Source organism: Grus americana, chromosome 9, assembly GCF_028858705.1.
Source record: "Grus americana isolate bGruAme1 chromosome 9, bGruAme1.mat, whole genome shotgun sequence".
In the NCBI taxonomy this organism is placed as follows: Eukaryota; Metazoa; Chordata; class Aves; order Gruiformes; family Gruidae; genus Grus; species Grus americana.
Window position 1 is genome coordinate 10,867,730 of NC_072860.1, and position 22,429 is coordinate 10,890,158.

At 41.6% G+C, this 22,429-nt stretch overlaps 1 protein-coding gene across 1 annotated transcript; it reads left to right on the top strand.

Moving 5' to 3' along the window:
• Nucleotides 1-6,022: 6,022 nt before the first annotated feature.
• Nucleotides 6,023-10,216, top strand: CCL20 (C-C motif chemokine ligand 20). The gene is made up of 4 exons (XM_054835459.1): nucleotides 6,023-8,231; nucleotides 8,489-8,603; nucleotides 9,332-9,409; nucleotides 9,698-10,216. Exons 1-4 carry the CDS (start codon nucleotides 8,150-8,152, stop codon nucleotides 9,723-9,725), a joined length of 303 nt encoding a protein of 100 aa, XP_054691434.1. The 5' UTR covers nucleotides 6,023-8,149; the 3' UTR covers nucleotides 9,726-10,216.
• Nucleotides 10,217-22,429: the final 12,213 nt, after the last annotated feature.

The window sequence follows — 22,429 nt, forward strand, 5'->3', positions numbered from 1 at the left end:
CCTGGCCAAGGACCTAACCAACAGGGCATTGCTGTGGCTGATTGGAGTTGTCCAGTGGGCTGACTAGAGTTGTCTGGGCCAGCAATAAGGTGAGAAAGACTTTGAAAATGAGGACAAGCAAGATATGTTTGAAGCAGTCAAGGGAAACTTCATACAAAGAGAGGAAAAATACCCTGGCAGCTGTTTGCTTAACGGGAGCTAGGGCAAGACTTCCCTTGTTAAGGCCTCCAAATGCTTTTTGCACAAATCAAGAGGTGAGGACCAAGGTCCAGAAAAGAAGTTTTAAGGGTATAGGAGGATAAGCAGGACAGTATCTCAGTTGTGTTATGCAATAGAATCCATAAGAGTTGTGATGGAAGGACCCAGGTCTGTGGTTTTCTTGGAAAAAGAGCAGGACTCTTGGACAGAGGGAAGTCTGAGCCATCTGCTTTGGGCAGCTGTGGTTTAAATCTCCCCCACAGGAAAGTCCCTATAACGTAACTGCGTAGTGCTGAAAAGCTACGGTGATTGCAGCACTTGCCTTGAGAAGACCTATGTCCATGGCTACTTTGCCAATGGTCATGACGCAGCCACTCAGTAGTGTTAACTAACAACTATTAAAACCATACCTGTTTGGGGTTTTTTTTGGCAATCCAAAATAAGCAGGTGCTACTGGATATTTTTAAGCTAGTCTTCCAGCAATACATGACAAACACCAGCTGTGTTAAGTATGTACTGAGTAGTCCAGAGTGATCAAGCGATCTATGTGTTGTGTGACACAGTAAATCCTTCAGTCAATGAGTTCCATTGGTCAACTTAAAACTTTACCACTTCATGTCAGTTAGTCCTCTCCTCTCCTGAGTTTATTTGTTTTAGGTTAACTTGAGGAAGCAAACATAGAACACGAGAAAAGAGAAGCTTCACATTTTCTAAATTATTCTCTTCTAATTTTTAGATAAAACTATTCACCTTGTCTCAAATGGATTCATGAATAACATCAGCCCACCTAAAACCGCATTTCTAATGAAATTTTTAAGTGCTAGATTTTTTTGCACACCTCTATTCTTGTTTACTAATTGTCAAAATCTGGAAAATGTCACATATCACCAAGGAATAGTATCTTTTTCTCCTCTTTCTGAATTAAATATATTTTAAGTGCAAATCCTCATTTGTTAGTACTGAAAGGCGCCTTGATGTTCAGTCTAGGGATTTTGGTCCCAGCCACTGTCTTTTCTGGATCTTCTTTGGGATCTGTACATCTCTGGAAAACTCTCAGCCACACCACAGCAGTGGAGAAGCACTGACTGACATGTCTAGAGGTGGTGAGATGGGGGCTTAGTTTCAGTGGGGTTGTATGATGAATCTAGTGCTACAAAGGTTGCTGACAACTTTCTTGGGGAAGGATTCCAGGATGTTAGACCACAGTAAATCATTCTAAATCATAGTAAATTACTACTTTTTGTCAGCAGGGTTTTTTTTGTCTGCAAATGACACTGGGTGGTCTCAGTCCCTTGCAGGAGATACACATTGTACGCTTTCAAGTGATTCCTTCCCTTCTTCCCCACTTTTGTAGAAGTTATGCAGAAAACTGGCACTTCTCAACTTCCTTAATGGTCAGAAATTTATTAGTTGAAATGCTTCTTTTGTTGTGCTTATTATGCCTAAAGGCTCGTAAGAATTTGGATTGGAAGGGAGATAGAGGATGTAACCTAGAGCTCAGCTTGGTAGGCAGTTTCTAATTGTTTCTTCTTTTGACTACTCTTTTCATCCTTCTTTCCATCTATAGATTTTGCCTTCTACTTTGAGAGGTCCATTTCTGTGAAAAGGTGCTTGGCTACCACAAGGGGCTACAGACGGAGTACAATTAATTTTGAAATGGAGAAATCTGCCCTTAGAACACCTGATATTCAGCTCCCGTATGTATGTAAAAAAACCCAACTTTATTCTTTTCCAGAAGAAAGCTGGAGAGGGACTGTTTACAAGGGCAGGTAGTGATAGAACAAGGGGAAATGGCTTCAAACTGAAGGAGGGGAGGTTTAGATTAGATATTAGGAAGAAATTCTTTACTGTGAGGGTGTGAGACACTGGAACAGATTGCCCAGAGAAGCTGTGGACGCCCCATCCCTGGAAGTGTTCAAGGCCAGGTTGGTTGGAGCTTTAGGCAATGTGGTCTAGTGGAGGGTGTCCCTGCCCATGGCAGGGGGGTTGGAACTAGATGATCTTTGGTTTGGGTTGGAAGGGACCTTATTCTATGATTCTATGTAGCAGCAAGCAACCAGCACTGCTAGGATGGATGCTGGGATGTTCACGGCAGATGCACCAGTCTCCTCATAACCTGCACTGCTGATAGATAGATGTTCATTTCTCCCAGCAGGCATATAATTTGTCCATAATTGCATCAAACCAATGTCATTCAATAGCACTTCATAAGGAACAGATCTAGAAGTACAACATATAATCAGTGAAAATTGGTTTCTTCCTTCAGATAAGGATTTTTGTTAGTGATGCAAGCTTTGAACTGCGTAAAATCACTGTATTGCATCACAGCTGCTAAAGTTCCAGAGATATTGAGCAAGTTGCCCATGGAACTTTAGTACTTGGGATTTATTATGTATTTCATCATTGGGAGTTATGCAATGACTAAATCCCTGCATTTGGCCCTGTTCCTTTGAACTAGTGCCTCCTCCTGCTCTTTGCTCTGTCAACGGTGTCCTAAACCATTGGAAATTACAGAAGGGAATTTCCCCTGTTCGGTTCTGTCCTTCCTGGTTAATCAGCTATATTTCTATAATGCTTTATTTTCAGCAGTTCAAACAAGGGCAGTAATATGTGATAAAACAACATCTCTTTGTGAGGATGAATAAAAATGGAAATTTCGGTAAACTGCTGCCAGTCAATTAAAAACTCTCAATATGTTTCTCATCTTATTGTAGGGGACAGGTAAAGATATTACAGACAGCATCTAACATCAGGGTGGGTAAGAGTTGTTTGGGTTTTTAAATCTTTCATGTTTAATATTAGACCTAAACCCATAAAGAAGTGACTATAAGCTGTAGTCTCAATCAAATAGTTAATGATTATAAAATTTCTTCTCTGTATCTCTCTTCAGAAGTTAATGGGGTGTTTTAAGCCTTGCATCTGTATGGCTGCTTTGGGATCTCATAGCAGAGCTCATAGTTAAATAGATTACCATTGTGGGGCTACAGTTTCAAAGCATTTCAAACTGCTTTCCAAATCATGTACAGTTCTGAATTTCCCATGTGCATACGGCTTCTCATATGCAAGATTTTGAATGAAAACAGACATAGCTTTATTGATACAACTTAATGTGTACCTGGAAACCAGGCGGTCTGCTTCTGTGCTGCTCTGTGCTGCGGAAACTGATAGGGCAAGCCCATTCCCTAGAAATAATGCCCATTTGTCCACTGGTACAGGGGTGTTTATCAAGGTTGAACTACTAAGTCCCTTCAGCACTTCAGATTTTCAGCAGTTACTTCTGGGAGTAAAAGCCCTTTGGGATAAGACAGGAAGCGTATTACCAGGACGCAGTGGCCTGGTGACCCAGGAAAAGCAGGAACAGAGAGGCTGTAGCTTTGCAGCTGGTGTCCAAGAGCTGTCTGACCCCCAGCTCTCCTCTTTAACACCCCCAAATTGCTCAGAACTATCGGTTTCCCAGTATTACCTTGGAAAAGGCTCAGTTTTCCCTGGTGCATTTCCTCTCCTTTCACAGCCGTAACTGAACGGCTCTACAGCACTGGCACCTAGGCTGTCTTTGCTTCATCTTTTATAATACATGCTGGAGGGGTTCGGCCTCTTCCCTCTGGCCCCTGGAACAACAGGAGGGAGAGCAGGGTTTGTGAGGGTATTTGAGGAGGGAAAGCAGGAGGGAGGGAAGTTGAGAAACTTACAGCAAAGGAAAGTCGTGAAGAGACAAATAAGTTAGGAAACTAAAAGAAGAAAAGGGGAGTTAAACATGACAAAACCAGAAAAAATAATGTGGGCTTGCCGTGGCTTGGGAAGGAACTCAGGTGTAAGATCATGCTCAGGGCAGGGCCACTCCAGTTGAGGTTTGAGTATCTCCAAGAGTATTCAAACTGGGCTTTCACATCCCCTCCTGGGCAACCTGGCCCAGTGCTTCGTGGCCCCCCCCCCCCCCCCCCCCCGCACTATGAAGAGGGTTTTTCACTGTGAGAATTTCCCTCCTCACAACTTGTGGCTGCTGTCTCTTGTGCTTTGGCTGTGCCGCTCTGAGGACACTCCACGCAGCCCTCCCCACGCAGCCTCCCGGCCCCAGCACAGGGAAATAATGGCCTCCCTCAACCTGGCAGCCCCCTTGCTGACCCCCACTCCATGTGCAGACTCCTAATTGCCTCAGTATTAGGACACTAAACGCAATGTATTAGCCCAGCAACGACCACCCACAACTGGCCCATGAACAGACTCTGAGGTGCTGGTCGCCACCCTGGAGCCCGGCGGCCCAGTCTTTCACCTGCGTTGTGGTCTGCTGTCCAGGCCGTATGGCCCCACTTGGTCAGGCAGGTGCTCAGGGGAACCAGGATGAGAGCGTCAGTGGGTCAGGGTGGACAAAAGTCACTGTCCCCTCGTCCGCAGGGAATAGTCACTTCCCTTGAACATGTAAGCACCTCCCTGTTTTTATATTCTTTTGCCTTCTGTTTGTATTATGGACTTGTAAATGTAAAGACTGATAAGATATGGTCATGAGTCACATCAGGACCTAGCAGGCAACTTTCTTCACCCATTTGCATTAAACCTTTTTTGATTTTTTTAACCTACTTTGTGCAAATAAACTGAAGGTATTTTGTACACACTAAGTACAAATAAAAGGACAGCGCTCCTGAAGTTGAGGCCCTACTCGTGGCTTTTGTTCTAAATTTAAATCTTAACCTAATTTCCCAAATCAAACAAACCATGAGAGAAAAGGAGTACCATGAGCAAGAGTCCTGGTGCAACATGAGGCACAACTCCAGCCATGGCCTCTGGTGGGAACCAGAGGGTGTGATGAAAACTGCTTGAGGGCAGAAGTATGGGGTGAGCACTAAGTGGGTGATGTCATTGCTGTGATATCCAATGTGCTTGTGCTTAGTTAGGAGTAGGTAGGGGTGTCAAAGCTCAGGTGAGAAGATTCTTTCCAAAAAGCACTGAATGGAGAATAGAGCTGTAGAGTCAGAAGGGAGACTTGAGATGCAAGGCCACCTCCACCTAGATAAGAGTATCAGTAATCACATGTTAAGCTGTAATTGCTTAGGAAATGGCAGAAGAAATGCTGAAGTTAGGTATAGGTGTAATAGATTTGGGATCAATGAGGAAAAGGAATTAGGGGTGAGTTGTCTATTTGGGGGAAGTTTGGGCAGAGGAAAGAAGATGCAGAGATGGTGAAAAGGTGGGTTTGAGAAAAAGAAAAAAAATGGGGAATAAGGTACAAAAAAAAAGTACAAAAAGGAGAGCAAGAAATGGGAGGATCTTGTGACAGGAGGAGTGCGGCTGTCCCCAGGCAGTGGTGAAGCCAGCCTGTGGGCCTAAGCTCCCCAGGATGCTGGGGGCAACCCCTGTGAACAACCCACCAGGCTCTCCATCAGGTCTACGCCTGAAAGGCAGTGCAGAAGAGGGGAGTAAGAAGGGATAAACCTGTAAGGAAGGATAGACTTGTACCTTAATAATCAGTGCAGGAGGCAAAGCAGCAGAATTGCAATTTAATAGCACTTACTAGGATTTTTAAGTTTTCTTTATAATAATTTAACAAATATATTAATGTAACCACTCTATTAATACTATTAGTAAGCAATAGAATTGTAACTCAATATTACTTGAAGTGATATAATTGTGAAGTAATATTGCTAATAATAGTGGTGGGTTTTTTAGCCAGTTAATGTATTAGCTTTTTAAAAAAGATGTGCTGCCTAAACAATAAACATTATAATCATACTAATCAGTTACATCTCAAGTCTCCAAACTAATGGGGAAGAGTTGGACTTAGGGAGAAACAAGTACATTAGCAAGACAGGAGACAAACTGATCTGGTTTTTTAGAAGGCTTTGTTAGCAATTTTTTAAAATTATTGTTTGCCTAGTGCTTTTCATGCTCTTGATACTAATCCATGGGTAAAAAGATACGGTTACTATCTTGACAATCTTAGAAAATTCTCTTTCTAAACTAGCTGGAGACTTTCCTAGTATGGACACAAGTGAAATGGGAGGGTGGAAGTGGAGGAATGTGGGTTGATAACCTAATGCCTAATTTTCATATCTTAGCAAGGTAATTGCTTGATAGAGACTGGATGATGTGAATTCCTGCTTCAAAGGTAATAACTAAATAAAAAAATCTCAGGTTGTTACTGGACAGCCAGTTTAAAAGAAAAAACAAAACAAAACCAAATAAGTAGTGCTGTTGGGGAAAACAGAGAATTGCTTATTGCCAACCTGATGCTTCTTGGTACCTGTCAATCTATAGTTGTAAGTGATTCATGTTTAACCACTCCTATCTCTATGGAAAGGAAAAAGCTGTGAAGCCAAACTTCTGTCATTTCAGGTGTTATACTAGTTAGCTATTTTGTAGCATTGCCTAATGCTGACAGATAGTCCTTAAAGCAGTTCAGGAATAGCTGCACACTAGGAGCATTGATCTTTATGTATTTTTATGGCATTTTACGATGATCCATAAACCATTTACACAAAGCAGCGTACATCAGGGCATGGGATCTTTATTGCCTCTTCCCCTGTCCCTTGGCCAGCGGCAGTCGCTCTGAGGAGAAGCTTCTCTACCATATGTGACACCATGCATGATGCAAGGGTACTCACATGCACTCCGGCCACGCAAGCTTCCCTAAATTCCCGCTATTATATAGAGAAATTGATTTCTCTGAATAACAATCTGGTCTAGAGTTCAGATATTTTACATTTCTAGGAAGAGATAATAGGAACACACCCTTCATGAGAGGTACTGGTATGAAGAACAGAGGGTATGTAATCACAAACTGACTATGACTGTGTCCCTGAGCTCTGCCTTAAGTAGCTTCTCTTAAAGCTCAGGTTACTGTATAACCACCTGGAGCTGGTAGCAGCTCCTGTATACACCAGCTGACAAGGAACTGGCCTGCAGCCATCGCGTTCATCTCGCGTAGGTCACTAAATGGCAGTGGAAAGTAACAGCCTTCAGTAGCACCTCAAACAGCGTACTTGCAGCCATGACAGAGCCTCTCCGCGGGGGTTTCTCCTGAGCCGTGCGAGGCAGTTTTAAGATTGTGCGTGTGTTAGCTGATTGTTCAGGAGTCACAATACTTGGGTACAGTTTGGCAGGGGAAAGCAGCAAGATAGAGCTATTGCTTATGAAGCGGCATTGACGCATTCTGGACAGTACAGATTCAGTAGAAAATGCAGTCCCTATTTCAAGTTGCTTTTTAAAGTAACTCTGGTTCAGATGAAATAGTTCCGATATGTGACAAACTGGGCAGAAAGTGATGGCAGTGAATATACGGTTAAAGAAACCCATTTCCATGAATACTCAATGTTGCCCACATGGCCCCACCGATACTACAATCTAGAGCTCAGAAAGCAGTAATCTGGAAAGTCTGATGTTACTGCGTTGGCCAACCAGGAAATATTAACCTGGTGCTTTGGTATCATTGCAGAGACTTACCCAGCTCCTGTGAGTGTGCCATACTGAAATGAATGTCTGGGTTAGGCCCACCTCCCACTGCCCCCAAATTGGGCTTATTAAACTAGAGCACAGCAGATTACGCAGTTTCTGTAGGTAACATCAAAAGTTACCTACATTTGACTTTCCTCATTTCACAACCCACACTCCTACCCCTAAAAATACACATGCTTCACCCACAGAACCATTACCTCACAGGTTTTTATTTCCTTTTCTTTTTTGGCTGAATCTTCTAGCCTACTTTAAAAAAAAAAAAAAAAAAAATTTCCCAGCACGCTGTTATCTCCGGTTATAGCACCAGGAAGGTGTGCTGGGGCTGCATCGGGCACGATGGAATTTGCCGTGGGGAAACCCGCTGATGACGGTGGAATCCGCCCGCGTGTGAATTCCCATGGCTCCCACCACCCCTTTATAAGCAGGTGGAGGTGCGGCAAGGCTGGCAGGACAAGCAGGCAGCAGCCGAGCCCTCACTGGAGCACAGCTGTTGCGTGGAGTAGAAATGCCTGGCTTTAGCAGCAAGAGCTTGGTCCTGGTTTCCCTGTTGGGGCTCCTGGCGCTGCTCCTGTGCGGCACCTCCGAAGGTGAGCGAGCTCGGGTGTTTGGCCCCAGGAAGCGGTTCTCGGCGCTGCTCTGCAGCGTGCCGGGCATGCTGGGGTGTGTGTGCTCACAGCTGGACGAGGGAGAGGGGGAAAGGATTATTTCAGCAAAATACACTACCTAATCCTCTTCTGTCGATGGGGAGCTGGATAGACAGGGGGCTGAAAAGCGAGTACCCTAGGCAGCATCGCAGTGTGGTCCAGATGGGTTTGATTAACTTTGTCCTTTTCCTTCACTCCAGCACAAAGCAACCAGGATTGCTGCCTGTCCTACACCAAAGTGCGTCTGCCTCGGTGGGCCCTAAAGGGTTACACTGAACAGCTCTCCAGTGAAGTCTGCGATATCCATGCGATCATGTAAGTTACTTTTCAGAAGATCCTCTGTTTTTTCTGACATGTATTAACCTTAGGATGTCTGGAAACAATGATTTGAACACTATAAGCATGCTTCTTCTTGCTTTTTCAAAATGTTACATTAAGTGAATAAATTGTATATGATACCTGTAAACTAAATAAAGACACAACTAGAGTTGATAGGGACTACTAACTCATAGGACAATGTAAATAATAAATCTGACTCTTCAGGAATCAGGTGTGAAAAGACATGCTTCGTCTCCAGCTGAGAGCCACTCTAGCCAGCACAGGGTTGCCAAAACAGATGAATAAGTGACAAGAGTTTTCTTAATTCAGAGGTTAAATTTTCTTTCTGCAAGGCTTTAGCCCTCCTAAATGTTGATCTGTTACCTTAGCTATCTCCTTAATTTCACAAATTATTTCTGGCATGCAGTAAAGTTCTTTGTCTCAGTAGTTCCAATGAATTGAACACAACTTTATGGTGCAAAAAATGATCCCTGCAACTGAAACAGATATTACATTTTAATTTCATTAGGTGTTTCTCTTTGTTCATACAGTATTGGAGGGGTTGTGGAGCATCCCATATCTAACAGGCATTTACAAGAGCAGTTGCTATTGTATACATATAGAGTAACTATGATACATGGTTTTGACCAAATGCATCTTCATAGTATTTACTGGCAAGGAATTCTAATGATTTACTGATCTCTTTACCACTATTTCTTTTCCAGTTTCCACACCTACAGTGGACTGAACGCTTGTGTAAATCCTAAGGAAGGCTGGGTGAAGAAGCATCTTCTTTTCCTGAGGTAGGTATCTAAACATCTAAATACTACTAGGCTAATAAAAACAGAGCACATATGAAAGCCTGTTTCTTACATCTCCTGAATGCCACTTCTGATGGCAACGCTCAACACGTTTGTCTTTCCATCTCCTGTTAGACATGGCTACTCCTTTTTTTAGAGTCTTCTTGGGGACAGTCATGTCACATGTCCCTTTTTCTACCTGAGCTGTTCTCTCAGGAGGTGCTATATCTTGGAAAGAGAAATCTATGGCTGAGGTCATTATTTATGTGTGTTGTCTCATTCTTTTAACAGCCATAAGCTCAAGAAGATGTCAATGTGATATGGTTTCCAGCAGGGAACTACACACAGACGCGGCTGAAGAACCATTAGGTTCAACCTCTCGGTTGAGATCGTCGTCTTGTACACTGTTGTGTGCTTACTCACCACTATCTCTGGCTTCTTTGGAACCGTTGAACTTCTTGAGTTGATTCATATTGCATCGCTGTTTTGCTTGAATTAAGCATTTTGTTAAAGTTTCAATTTTTACTAATATGTGTATGTTACTAATATAATATGAGTACTGTTTAGTGAGGTCTACCTTAAGCTGTTGTACAGAGTATGAATTTTATTAGTTTATTGCATGTTATTTTTGTTTTGTTCGGCATGTGTAAAGTGGGTTATTTATTCTGTTTGTTTTGTTACTACTTTGGCACTGTCTTGTGCCAAAATGTTTCCTTTTAACTGTACTTAGCATTACAATGCTTCTTGAACAAAGTCTGCTTGTGGAAAAAATGGAAACGAGTTTAAAAAAAATAAATGTTAAAATCTGCACTCCCTGTGTGGTATTTTTTTGTTTTAATTGAAAAAGGTGACTTCCCCTTGAAATTAATTCCTTTGCTTATGAGCCTCCAGCTGACACAAGTACACAAGTGTATTCACACTTGTTAAAGCCACTTTCCACCCTGCTCACTCTGTTTGCCCTATGGATAGCTATGACCTCCACAGGATATAATTCCTTCCTCTCCTCCAGACAGCAGCTGTATGTGAAACTTTTTCTTAACATAAAGACCTGTCCTTAGCTCAATTTCATCTTAATCAGACTTCAGAGAATTTCTCTTACCAGTTTCTCTATTTGTTCAGGAGAAACCTTACACATATTGTTACAGGGCAAACCTCTAGCTCATCTGCTGGGAAGGATTATGATTATGGTAACACAGTCTGCTCTCAACTTAAAGGGCTCTTCTCTAGACAATAAATTTGCAGTGTTTTCCTCCCCTTTATGAGTTTCCTGTAGTATCCTACGGTTTGTAGCATAATGAGATTTTCCTGATGCAGGATCTCTTGATGGAGGTCTGCAGACACTACTGCAGTACAAATGATGCCTGATAAAAGTAAGGGGACTTCATGGAGTAGGTAGGACATGGGTGCAGGTTGAATGGGGAAGGCTGCTCAGTTTTTTTTGGTACTATTACATGGCCCACATGGACTTCATGGATGCGACCAAGTAGGCTATGTAGGTGTAGTCTTCTCACTGACAGCACCACAGTCTTGCAGATAAATCTATGCCTTGGCTTTTGGTACCTTCTATTTTCATTGAGATAGAAGCATTAATTTTAATTTAATTTAAACTTAAATGTAAAGCATTTTTGGTGTCCTTGAGAGTGGAGATGAGAGGTGTTGGGTTTTCTAAATTGTGTTCATGAGCGTAAGGCTGTTATTTTCTGGTTTCAAAACTTGCTAGAACTTAAGCAATCTGCTTGTAGTTCTGCAAATCTGGGAACTGGCAGTTCTCTGTGGGTGAAGCCTCTGAAGGAGTGAGATTAATTGGCTTTGTTTTCCAGCAGGTGGATTCCATGTCCCTGATATTAAGGATATAATGTAAGAAGCTATTGGCCTCCCAGGGAGGAGTAATTACCCAGCACATTCCCTGGGAATTCCCATAACTTCTGGGCTAAACTGCAGAGCTCTGTCTCACACCTGCCAGCACTGGCGTGGGCTCAGAGAGCTTGCAGGCTACATCAGGCATCAACAAAATGGTACAGACACCGTGAATGGATTCATGTTAAAAGCATCAGAAGGTGAGGTTCCCCAAGCCTACCTTGGGAATAGGTAGGGATCAGCGGAGGAGGTGTTAGGAACCAGAGCTATATATGAACTTGGTGCAGAAAAGCCTGGAGTCCAAGCCAGCAAATTCAAAGCAGGGGAGCAAAATAAGAAAGTGAAGACCGATATGTGAAATTGTGGGGGTAGCTCTTTGTAGTCCTAGGTCAGGCCTGTTAAATGTTTTTGTATTGCTTCTACAACTCGTCCTTCCTCTTGTCAGCCATGGCTCCATTGCCACAAAACCCCAGATGCTTCATCCATAAAGCTACTGACTTGTGGGATTGTTTTTAGTTCCTCTTATTCTGATTGAATTTTTTTTTTTTATAACCAACCTCATTGGAGGAAAAAATAAATTGAAACTTGGTTTTTATGCTCAATAACATACATCTATAAGGTTGTTATGTTGCTGGTAGGAAATGCCATGTAAAAATAGCATGTCCCTCCATGCATTCCTGAGGATACAAATAGGTATCACAACTGGGTGCTGTATCTCCAAAATCATCAAATGTGAGGCACACTTTCGTGAGTAAGTAAGCTTAAGTGGCCAGTAAAGTTCTGACAGCTATGAAAATCACTATTATTTCTATGAAAACCTTAATCCTGATTACTTTGGTGCGGCTATTCTGCATTTGTGTAGGTAAGGTTCTTTTGCCTCTATTTTTGGCCTTCAGCTCCTAATTCAGCATGTGCAATTTTGTTGAATAATTTGAGGTGCAGTACTAGATGGTCGTTTGGGAACTTTTTCCTTCCCTTTATATATATATATAAAAAAATTTATTTTTTTCTTGCAAAATGCCAGTGAGGCTTTTTATTACAGCTTGGATATAATTTGGATAATGGGTGTGAGAGTTTTCCATTCAAAGTCTCAGCACAGCTTCATACTTCAGTTCCGAAATCTCCTGTTCTTGCTGTGTTGAGACCAGCGATTCCTGTGCCTGCTGGAGTACTGTAATTGAATCCAATTTGTGCATATTCTCTCTGTGGGTTTTTTTGGCGTTTGTTTTGTTGTTTTTATTTTTAATGTTTATTTTTGCTTCTTTTTTAATTCCTTTTTTTTTCTAAAGCAATCTCTCACCATTCTCAGACAGGACTTTGTAGCATTTCAATAGCTTTGTATCTTCATCAGAAAACTTTCTCTTCATATATGGAATCATAATTAGATTTACTCATTTTTTAACATCTTTTCTCCCACTCCAGCACAAAGCCACCATGATTGCTGCCTTTCTTACCCAGAGAAAAGCGCCTCCTAGGGCTCTCATTGGTTACACGGAGCAGCTGTCAGTAGAAGTCTGTGAAAATAATGCTATTGTGTAAGTTACCACTTTAAAGAAATTCAGTAATATGATGTGTTGGGTTTGCGTGGCAAGATTTTGGTAGCGGGGGGGGCTACAGGGGTGGCTTCTGTGAGAAGCTGCTAGAAGCTTCCCCTGTGTCTGATAGAGCCAATGCCAGCCGGCTCTAAAGACGGGCCCGCCGCTGGCCAAGGCCAAGCCCATCAGCGCCTCTGTGATAACATATTTAAGAAGGAAAAAAAAAAAACAGTTAGAGGGAGCTTTTGCAGCCGGAGAGAGGAGTGAGAAGATGTAAGAAACTCTGCAGACACCAAGGTCAGTGCAGATGGAGGGGGAGGAGGTGCTCCAGGCGCCGGAGCAGAGATCCCCCTGCAGCCCGTGGTGAAGGCCATGGTGAAGCAGGCTGTCCCCCTGCAGCCCATGGAGGAAGGATGAGGGGGTGTAGAGATTCCACCTGCAGCCCGTGGAGGACCCCACGCTGGAGCAGGCGGAGGCGCCTGAAGGAGGCTGTGGCTCGTGGGAAGCCCACGCTGGGGCAAGCTCCTGGCAGGACCTGTGGACCCATGGAGAGAGGAGCCCACGCCGGAGCAGGTTTGCTGGCAGGACTTGTGACCCCGTGGGGGACCCACGCTGGAGCAGTTCATGAAGGACTGTCTCCTGTGAGAGGGACTCCATGCTGGAGCAGGGGAACGATGAGAGGAGTCCTCCCCCTGAGGATGAAGCAGCAGCAGAAACACCGTGAGATGAACTGACCGTAACCCCCATTCCCCATCCCCCTGTGCCGCTGAGGGGGGAAGGTTGAAGCCGGGAGTGAAGTTGAGCCCGGGAAGATGGGAGGGGTGGGGGGAAGTGTTTTAAGAGTTGATTTTATTTCTCATTCCTCGACACTGTTTTGCCTAGTAATAAATTAGATGGATTCCCTCTCTAAGTTCGGTCTGTTTTGCTCGTGACAACAATTAGTGAGTGATCTCTCCCTGTCCTTATCTCGACCCACAAGCATTTCGTTATGCCTTTTCTCCCCTGTTTAGTGAATGAGGGGAGTGAGAGAGCGGCTCTGGTGGGCACCTGGCCCCCAGCCAGGGTCAACCCACCACATATGACCGATACTGGTTAGTATTGCCTGATGTATGGATTTCGATCTGTTCTTGGCTAGTGGGAAAACATGTTTAAATACTATACTTTTTCATATCTGTGTGTAGTCCTATGAAATTATCTATATAGAAAAAGGTATACAATGGCTCTTAGTATGCATTTTTATCTGCCGCTGCATACTATGTATTTAAAAACCAGCAGGTGTTAAATAAGGATAAAAATAATTTAGCATTGCATGGACAATGATTTTTATAAGGAATAGCAACCCTTCTGCTGATTTAATTTTGCTGTTAAAACATAAAACCTGCCACATGTCATCTGCTGGGTGAGTACTGACAAGTTATTTGTTGAATTAGTTATTTGTTGTTCAGTTGATGGTACCTCCTAACTATCAGTTGAAGACTGGTTTTTGTTGCTCATTTCTTGTTTTTTCCACCTTCCACGCGGGGGGGGGGGGGGGTGTGTTGTAAAGCGTGCGCAAATCCAAGAGACAAATGGGTGAAGGCCTTTCTTAGCCTGCACCGTGCATGTTTTCAAGTATATTATCTCACTGAAAACCAAGCATTACTGGGTGTGCTTTGTGACAATGACACTTTCAGCTTTTTCACTGGGGTGTTGATAATTGATCGGTTATCTTTAATTACCAGTGCCAGCGAGCCCGAGGCCCTGTGTAACTGAACTTCACTCTTGATGAAGTCCTGATGAACTGGGATGCATCGTTCAGCTGTAGTTTTGTTGAGAAGTGAATTGGGGCATTTGTGAACCAAGAAGGGCTTTAGCCTTATGACACTGTCACTTGCTCTGAATGGCATACACCCAGCTGGGTAAACATCAAAACCATACAGATGATGAATTGTAACAAGCCTTCTGTACGCTGAGCTCAGCTGTGCTACGCCCTGGCAGTCTTATTCCAAATACTAGGCTACAGGCAACGTCCTTTGCCAAAATATGAATCATCAAAGAAGTTTTTAGTTTTCAGACTAAAACGAGTGCATTGGGTATGCTAAGTTTACTAGCGATTACAACTGTATGACTGTACATAAATAGAAAACTATGCTCTATGTATCTATGATCTTGTGGTTGCTCTGTTCTGGGAAGCATCAGCCTCAACTGTCCAGTGTTGCAGTTCTAAATGTTCCAGGCTTTTAACTTGCTGTGTTTGTTCCTTCTGCAATATCAATTGCAGATAGCTTCCAGTCAAAGCTCACCAAGAGTCGCTGGTGTTAGAATACAATTTAAATACGACATACAATACATACAGTGCTGTGGCTGCTATTATATATTAAGCATAGTGTATTGCTCATGTAGCTACTACCATAAATAAAACCAGGTACTTGTTTAATAGACTTTTAGCTTCCTTGAAATTATAGCATTATTCAAAGATTATGCAATCCAAAAGAAATATTTAATGTACTGGTTTCAGATGAAACTTAGAATACTGTGTGCTTAAAAAGCAAATATATCACAGGAAAAGTAGAGACTAAAATACTATTGCAAATTGTTGTTATTAAATTTACAACAGCATTTCTATAGTTTTGCTTATATGACTTCAGTTATACCCCCAAAATAAAGTAACAATTTTATTTGTAAGCATCTGCATCTACATTTCGGTATTCTTGAAATTTTGCTACTCCCTAACCTTAAATTGAAAACTCTATTAATTTTTTTTTTTTACACTCTCTTTGTATCAAGGAGACAATTGACATTTTGGGTTGATATCCCCTGAAAAAACAGATACATGGACACTATACAGAGCATAAGGAATTGTGCTGGATACACTTACAGTGCCTGTCTCATACTAAAGTGATTTCATTTACCATCGCAGCCAGGCAGCTGCACATACAAAAGTGAGGAAAAGAGGGATTGCACGTGGCAGGTTTTCCTACACTAACTGTGCCAGCAAAGGGATAAGGAAATCCAAGGAGAAAGAGCTACTTGTCTCTCAGAAGAGGTGACTGAGGTGAGTGAGAGTTGACTTTGTGTGCATATCTGTTTTGTGGATAAAAAGTCTCTATCGCAGGTTCTGTTAAATTTGGTTCCTTCCCAATTATTAATGTATTTATTATCAGAGAGGTGTCAAAGGAACTCGAGATGCAATCACTAAGGTTCATTAAATATATCATTAATTTCTACATGTATTAATTTACAATCCTAATCTCCTGGTTAAATCTATTCGTATGACCTTTGGATACAATGCGTTCCACTGATGTAGGTTTTCACAATACTCCCATCTCCTGGAGTATCTCAATTTACCTAAAAATCTCAAGCTTCACAGTGACTCTTTTTTCTAACCCTCAAAATTACAGAGAAAGACTTGGAAAGCAAAAGATGAATAACGCAACAGCTTTTCACACCTAAGCTAGTTGTATGATGTTTTGATATCCAACTCAAGTTTTTGAGTAGCAGCTGTAGTAGTGCAATTTAAAGGGAAGGTTATTGCCACATTTCTTGCAATGAGCACTACTTTCAGTTATCGGACATGATGGTCCTGTGACAGTTTTTCAGTGGGGAAAAAAAATCACAGTCCGGGCTGAAATTGAGGATGTCTATGTTCTTTCTGTTTGGTTTATAGTTTTTTTCCCTTCACTTCTTTACTGCTGGAGATGGATGCAACAGCCCACAGGCTTCAGAAAAGATTTAGCTAGCTCGAGGGCTGACATTACCTGTTTCCTCTGCCATAGCGAGTGAGAAGACACACATAGGTAGCTGTAATAAGATATCAGATATGCTTTTTTGTTAGTTGGAGGTTTCTCAGCCTGTGAAGAATAACTCACTAGGAGTGATGTGCTCATGGTAAGCAATGGAGGAGAGAGAGACGCATCAGCTTCTGGAAGTGGGAACAGTGCCCAGCACTTGGGCTCCCTGGTGAGAAAGCCTGAATGATAGGATCCATTTCATAGACAGCTACAGGATAAAGTACCTTAGGAAACAAACATTGGGATAGTGTGGTTGGGGTACCATGATTAGGGAAAGCCTGTACCAAAGTGTATGAAACAGAGCACAAAGTATTTCTTATTTCTGAGTCAAACTTTAGGTACATTTGTGATGCAGATTGTAACTGTCTTCTCTTCTGGCCATGTGCCCGTAAGCCAAGGCAAAACATTTGTGCGTAGGCAAAAAAATCTTATGCGTAGGATGGTCTAGTACAACAAAATTGTACCAGACTCCTCCTATAAAATTTAATCAAAACATAGATTGTTCTTGAAGGAACATGGCTTGCAAGGGGATCAACTCTGTACCAAGAGTTCATATAACAAATATTGAGGTACCAAGGGCAAAGAAACATTACAAATCTGTAGGAAGCTCCAGACTCATTCCTGGGTGGGGGGACAGGAAGGTGCTATGCACTGACCGGTCAAGCTATCTAATTAGAGTTATGTCAGTGGAGATGGGATCAAGTGGTCCAATTTGCAGTGAAATTGTCAATCACAGTGTCCAGATTAAACTAGTAGTTTAATATCCTTGCAGCATCATTGGTCAGGTAGAAGGCTAGTGAGAACACTATAAACTTACAAAGTAGGCAAATGGGAATTTAAGAATGACAGATGTAATGTGACAGATAAATCAGAGCTGTAGAATGGTCAGTGTGGTGACTTCATTCGCTCACCCAAATGTGGCAGATTCTCATATATGACTAAAGCTTTGTTATACAGCTGTATTTAAGGAATACAAACCAAAATGTTCATGTGAAAGTTTGTTATGCATGTCTGAAAAATAATAATATTTAGCTATATGCCTTACTACAGTGATACCTTTTTTCAAATGTACATTTACTAGGGACGGTTGAAAAATATGATTATGTGTTCCAGCGGGCATCTGATTGTTTCATATTGTTATAACTAGGAATAAATGGTCAAAATGTCTTTCAGAGGCAATCCAAATCTCAAAGATATCTGAGATACTGCAAATCTCATCGAGCTGCTTACTCTATAGCATCCTCCAAATTGGTATGAGAGTAGGCAAAAATTATGAATTTGAAAGTGGGTAGTGCTGTATTAATGCTAATTACAATGAATGGATGATATATATTGTTTTGCACATCCATATGAAGTACATCAAAGTGATGGTAAAGAAACTTAGAAAACAAGGAACACACACACAGTGCAATTGGACTACCACACTTAGTGAAGGCATATAGATATGTAGAAAACACAATGGTTTATGTGAAATGCTTAATGAATTTTGGCATTATAAAAATGAAATACAAAAGCCCAAATGAGTTCTTTTGACTTTTTTATTAAAAACAACGGTGAGGCAAACACACTTTCACTTTAATGAAGCTGTGTTTTCTGAAACAAAGTAGCTTTCACTACTTATCTTTTTCAATTCTATTGTAGACTCACTAGAAATCCTGTTATTTGTCAGGAGCTCTTTGCTTCTTCCTGACTCAAAGTGGTTTGACTCAATTGTGTATTAGGTATATGCAGGAGAAGTGCCCCTCTATTTTCCTCACTAGGTGCATTCGGATAACTCACTGGCTTTCATCTTGCAGCTCAGACAATCTGACCGCAGAGTACTTGCGTAATTACCTGAAACTGTCAGCTTTGCCATCTTGACTGGATGATACAAAGCTCTCCTTAACCAAAAGGTCTTCAGGCCCCTAAAGTCTGGACCATGGAAAGAAAGATTAAAGCCATTTCTGAGTTCTTCTCAGAGAGGGTAAGATAAATATAGGGTTTTTTTTGTTTTTTTTTTTTTTTTTGCTTTGAGTTTTTTTTCTGTTGTCAGGTCTACCCATCAGCTTGGCAAGGTTAAGAGTAAAGGCTTTCCCTTAAAAAGTGGGCAGCAAGGAAAAACTTTTTTCAGCTAAGTGAAAATTTGACAGAAACGAGTAAGAATGTATGGAATTTGCCTGACTGCATGGGATATCTAAGCAGTGTGTCAGAAACGGAAGATGGAAGAAAAGAGCATAGAAGAGTACTGTTCCTTTCTGGTACTTGTTGTTATCTCCCTGTAGGTAAACAACACATGCGTCTATTCACATGTACAGAAACTTGTAAGTGCCACACTTTCTAGGAAAATAGCAACTAGTAATTTTTTTTTTTTATTTGAGATAACTTTAAATTGATGAAAACTGCCATGCAATGATGAAAAACAATCTTGGGGAAAGAGAGCACTCTGTCTGTTCTATAACACAGTCAGCTTTCTCCCAGAATAGCTCTTACCTAGCAAACAGCAAACTCCCAGAATATCATGTTCCTTATACAAGTAATATAGTTTAACTTTCTTCATGGCTGTGGTGTCATGATTTGCATTGGAAATAACAGAGCAGAAGTGAGAAGGAGCTCTAACAATGCACAGAGAAGTGTATGTACATAGCGGTATCTCTTTGGGCAAGAGGAAGCAGGTTATCTATGCCAGAATAAAACAACCTTGAAAAAAATTACCTAAACCCATTTAATTCACCAAGCAGAAACAAGGAAATATCAGAGCACTGACAGACCTGACAATCATGAGAAAGGACAGCATGCGAGAAAGGACAGCATACAAAAACTCCCCTTAGTAAAAATTCACTGCACCCATTACTAACATAACAGAAATAGGAAGTGGCTTTCTACATCTTTCCCTTAACTCAGACTACTTTTGGGCTGGCCTTTCTGATTTAGTTCAGCATACCACAGACTGACCTACTTCAGAACAAGTGGGTCACGATACATCTTTACATCAGGAAGCCTAAAACCCTCTCTTCTCTGCAAGCAAGAGTGTGTTTGAGTAAGAAGCACTTTCTTCTTGTTATTGTTCTTAGGATGGTACTTTGGCTCAAGAAAAGAGAGATTTTCAGACCTGTGTTGGCAGGAAGAACCCAGAGTTCTCAAAAGGAAGCTCTTCACTGTAGCTGTATTAATTGTACTTCATACTGTCCAGCGCAGATGTCTCCAGCACTCTAGATAAGTGTATACTGCAGCCTTTCAAAGGCTCTTGAATATTGACTGATAGTGAGGTTTATAGTTATCTTAATTTTCTGCCACTCCTGCAAACTGCTGACATAAGCAAAAATGCACAGGGAGCAACCGATGTATAAGTTGTCTTTCCAGTGTGATAACACCAATACTTTTGATCTCTGTATATAAAAGCTGATTATCTCATCCATAGATAAAAATTGCTGGAGATCCTGGCTGTATGTCTCAGCATTATTTTGTAGATACTTTTGAACTCTCTGCAGTGTGTACAGAGATTCTAAGCTGGCCTTTTATGGCTTAGAGGCTGTGTGCACTCTTTGGATGCTGAAAAAATATCAGGGCAACAATTTTGCCCTGGCAGTCTAAAAATTTTCCTTCTAAAAGTGTATGCTAGTTGCCCGTTTCCCTGAACTTGAAAGAGAGTTGCATTTCTGCTTAACAGCCAAGGTTTAGTGGTATGGACTTCAGTCTGCTGTATCATCAGAGTCCCTGCTTGACTAATGCTCAAGTAATTAGCTGTCTTTAAGTCCCTCACTTCACTCCCTCACCATAGTTTTTATCTTTGCTGCCTAAAGCCTCCTTAGGTCACTCTACCTGTGCTACAACTCTGGCTCTGTTTTGTCAGAAGGGCATACTGTTCATTACTATAAATTGATTTTTGCAGACAGGCCTCTCCTGGGTGGCACTCTGGGAAAAACTCCATTTCAGCATAGTGTCAGCTCTTTGTCCCCTGCTCAGGTGGTCAGCAATTTTTTCTAGTCATTATATGGGCAGAGAGCAAACAACGCCATCATGCCAGCGCCTCTTTGGGACAGCCTGGATAGCAGGCCCAGAGCTAAGAGGTATTGATTTCTGTCGGGACTCCACTGCTCCTGAATCTCCTGCTTACAGAAGGAAAGGGGGCGAGAGCCAAGGCCCCTTTGACTTGTCCTCTTCCAGTGTTGTTACTGCCTCTTAATCCTGGGTGATGACAGGCTGTGAGGTGTGCATGTTCAGATGGAGAGTTACAGCAAGAAAGTGAGGAGGGAACATGCCAAACCACCAAGTACTGACGTCATGGAGCTCTGCAGCCTTTCCACTTCCCTCTCCTCTGGACTGGGCTGCATTTGCCCTTTCTGTGTCTCATGAAAAGCAAAACACACAGAAAAAGGTTGTTGGCATATGATATGCAAAACCTTGAAAAAACGATTGCTCAAGCATATTGCAATAATTGATTCAATGATGCAAATACAACCCTGAACGACAGAATTGAAGAGATGTTTACTATATAAGTTACAGTGGAACTGCAGATACTTATTTATGCTGTAGAGGAGTATAAAGCCTTTAAATTTGACTAAAAAATTTAAATGTAACACTTGGTGTTAAGTAATACTGAAGGCACCAGAAAGAAGGCTACATGAATATGTGTTTATGAAGAAGAAGGTGTTAACATAGGAAGCAGTGCCCATGCCATGTTCATTGGTAACATCACTGAAGTCAAAAGAACAGAAAAATATTTATATTCAGAAAATATAATCTGGGCAGATACATATTATGCTAAACAAATACAAAAAGCTGTTAAGAAACTGGAGTCTTCCAAGACTAGAGGTTGTTCAAAAAGTGATTTTTGAATCGGGCTGTTCCAAGTAAGTCAATTGAGTTGGAAAGCTGTTTGGATTATTTGTTTTCAATAAAAATATTTCTTATCTGCTTCAAGCCTTTCCATATACCAATAAGACAAAAGATCAAAACAAACAAATAGGAATGAAAAACCCAGAGATCACTTTGTCCCCCCATCATGTCCCACAGTAAATCTGGAATTGGCCATTGTATTTTACTTCCTGGCTTTCAAAAACCAAAGGACTCTCTTCAAAGCAAAGCTGTAGGGAGCCATATGGGTGTTTTCGGAAAAGTCACGTATTGTTTAACATGGACCGGGACTGTCTTCTGTTGACCTACTGTCAACTATGTGGGCTAAGAGGAGATTTACTACGTGAAAATGTGTTCACTGCTTCCCCCTATTGATGCTCTACAGTCATTTCTGCATAAAGCTTCACTCAAATTTTTTAGTTATATTAATGCATTATATTTTAATGATTCCATGTTGGTTATCTCTTTTCAAATATATTTTTTCTTCTGTCTTTGATGAAACCGTATTTTCATACTCATGTATCTGTCCTGAGTTTCTCTTTAAAAAATTAATCTAATTAGTTTTTTCTTGTGTTTTTTCCTTTGACTGTTTTCCTTGGTCATTAAGTGACTATTTGCTTTTCAAATAGATTTCGTGTATTTGTTATGCCATTACTTGGGGCTCTTTAGCACTTGAATTCTATCATTTTTTTAGTGCACTCTCGCCTTTGAAGATCTGGTACTTCCCTTTCTATGGCATAAATTAGACGCCCTGGCAGCTCTGTACGAATTATATAGCGTGAGCAGTTCTAGCCGATGGCATTCAGGGCAGTCAGGATGAGCTGCCCGGGAAAACTGCAAAAAAGCCTTGCAATGCTAAGTGAAAGGACAGTAACAGGTAGATAAAATGCAGTGGGGATAATTAAAAGTCTGTGCACCTGGGAGAAAGCAAACCTAGGTTTGCATAAATAGTGATGGGCTTCCAGCTGGCTGTTGCTACTCTGCTAACATCTTGCAGGTATAAAGGATAGTTCTGCTGAAACCAATAA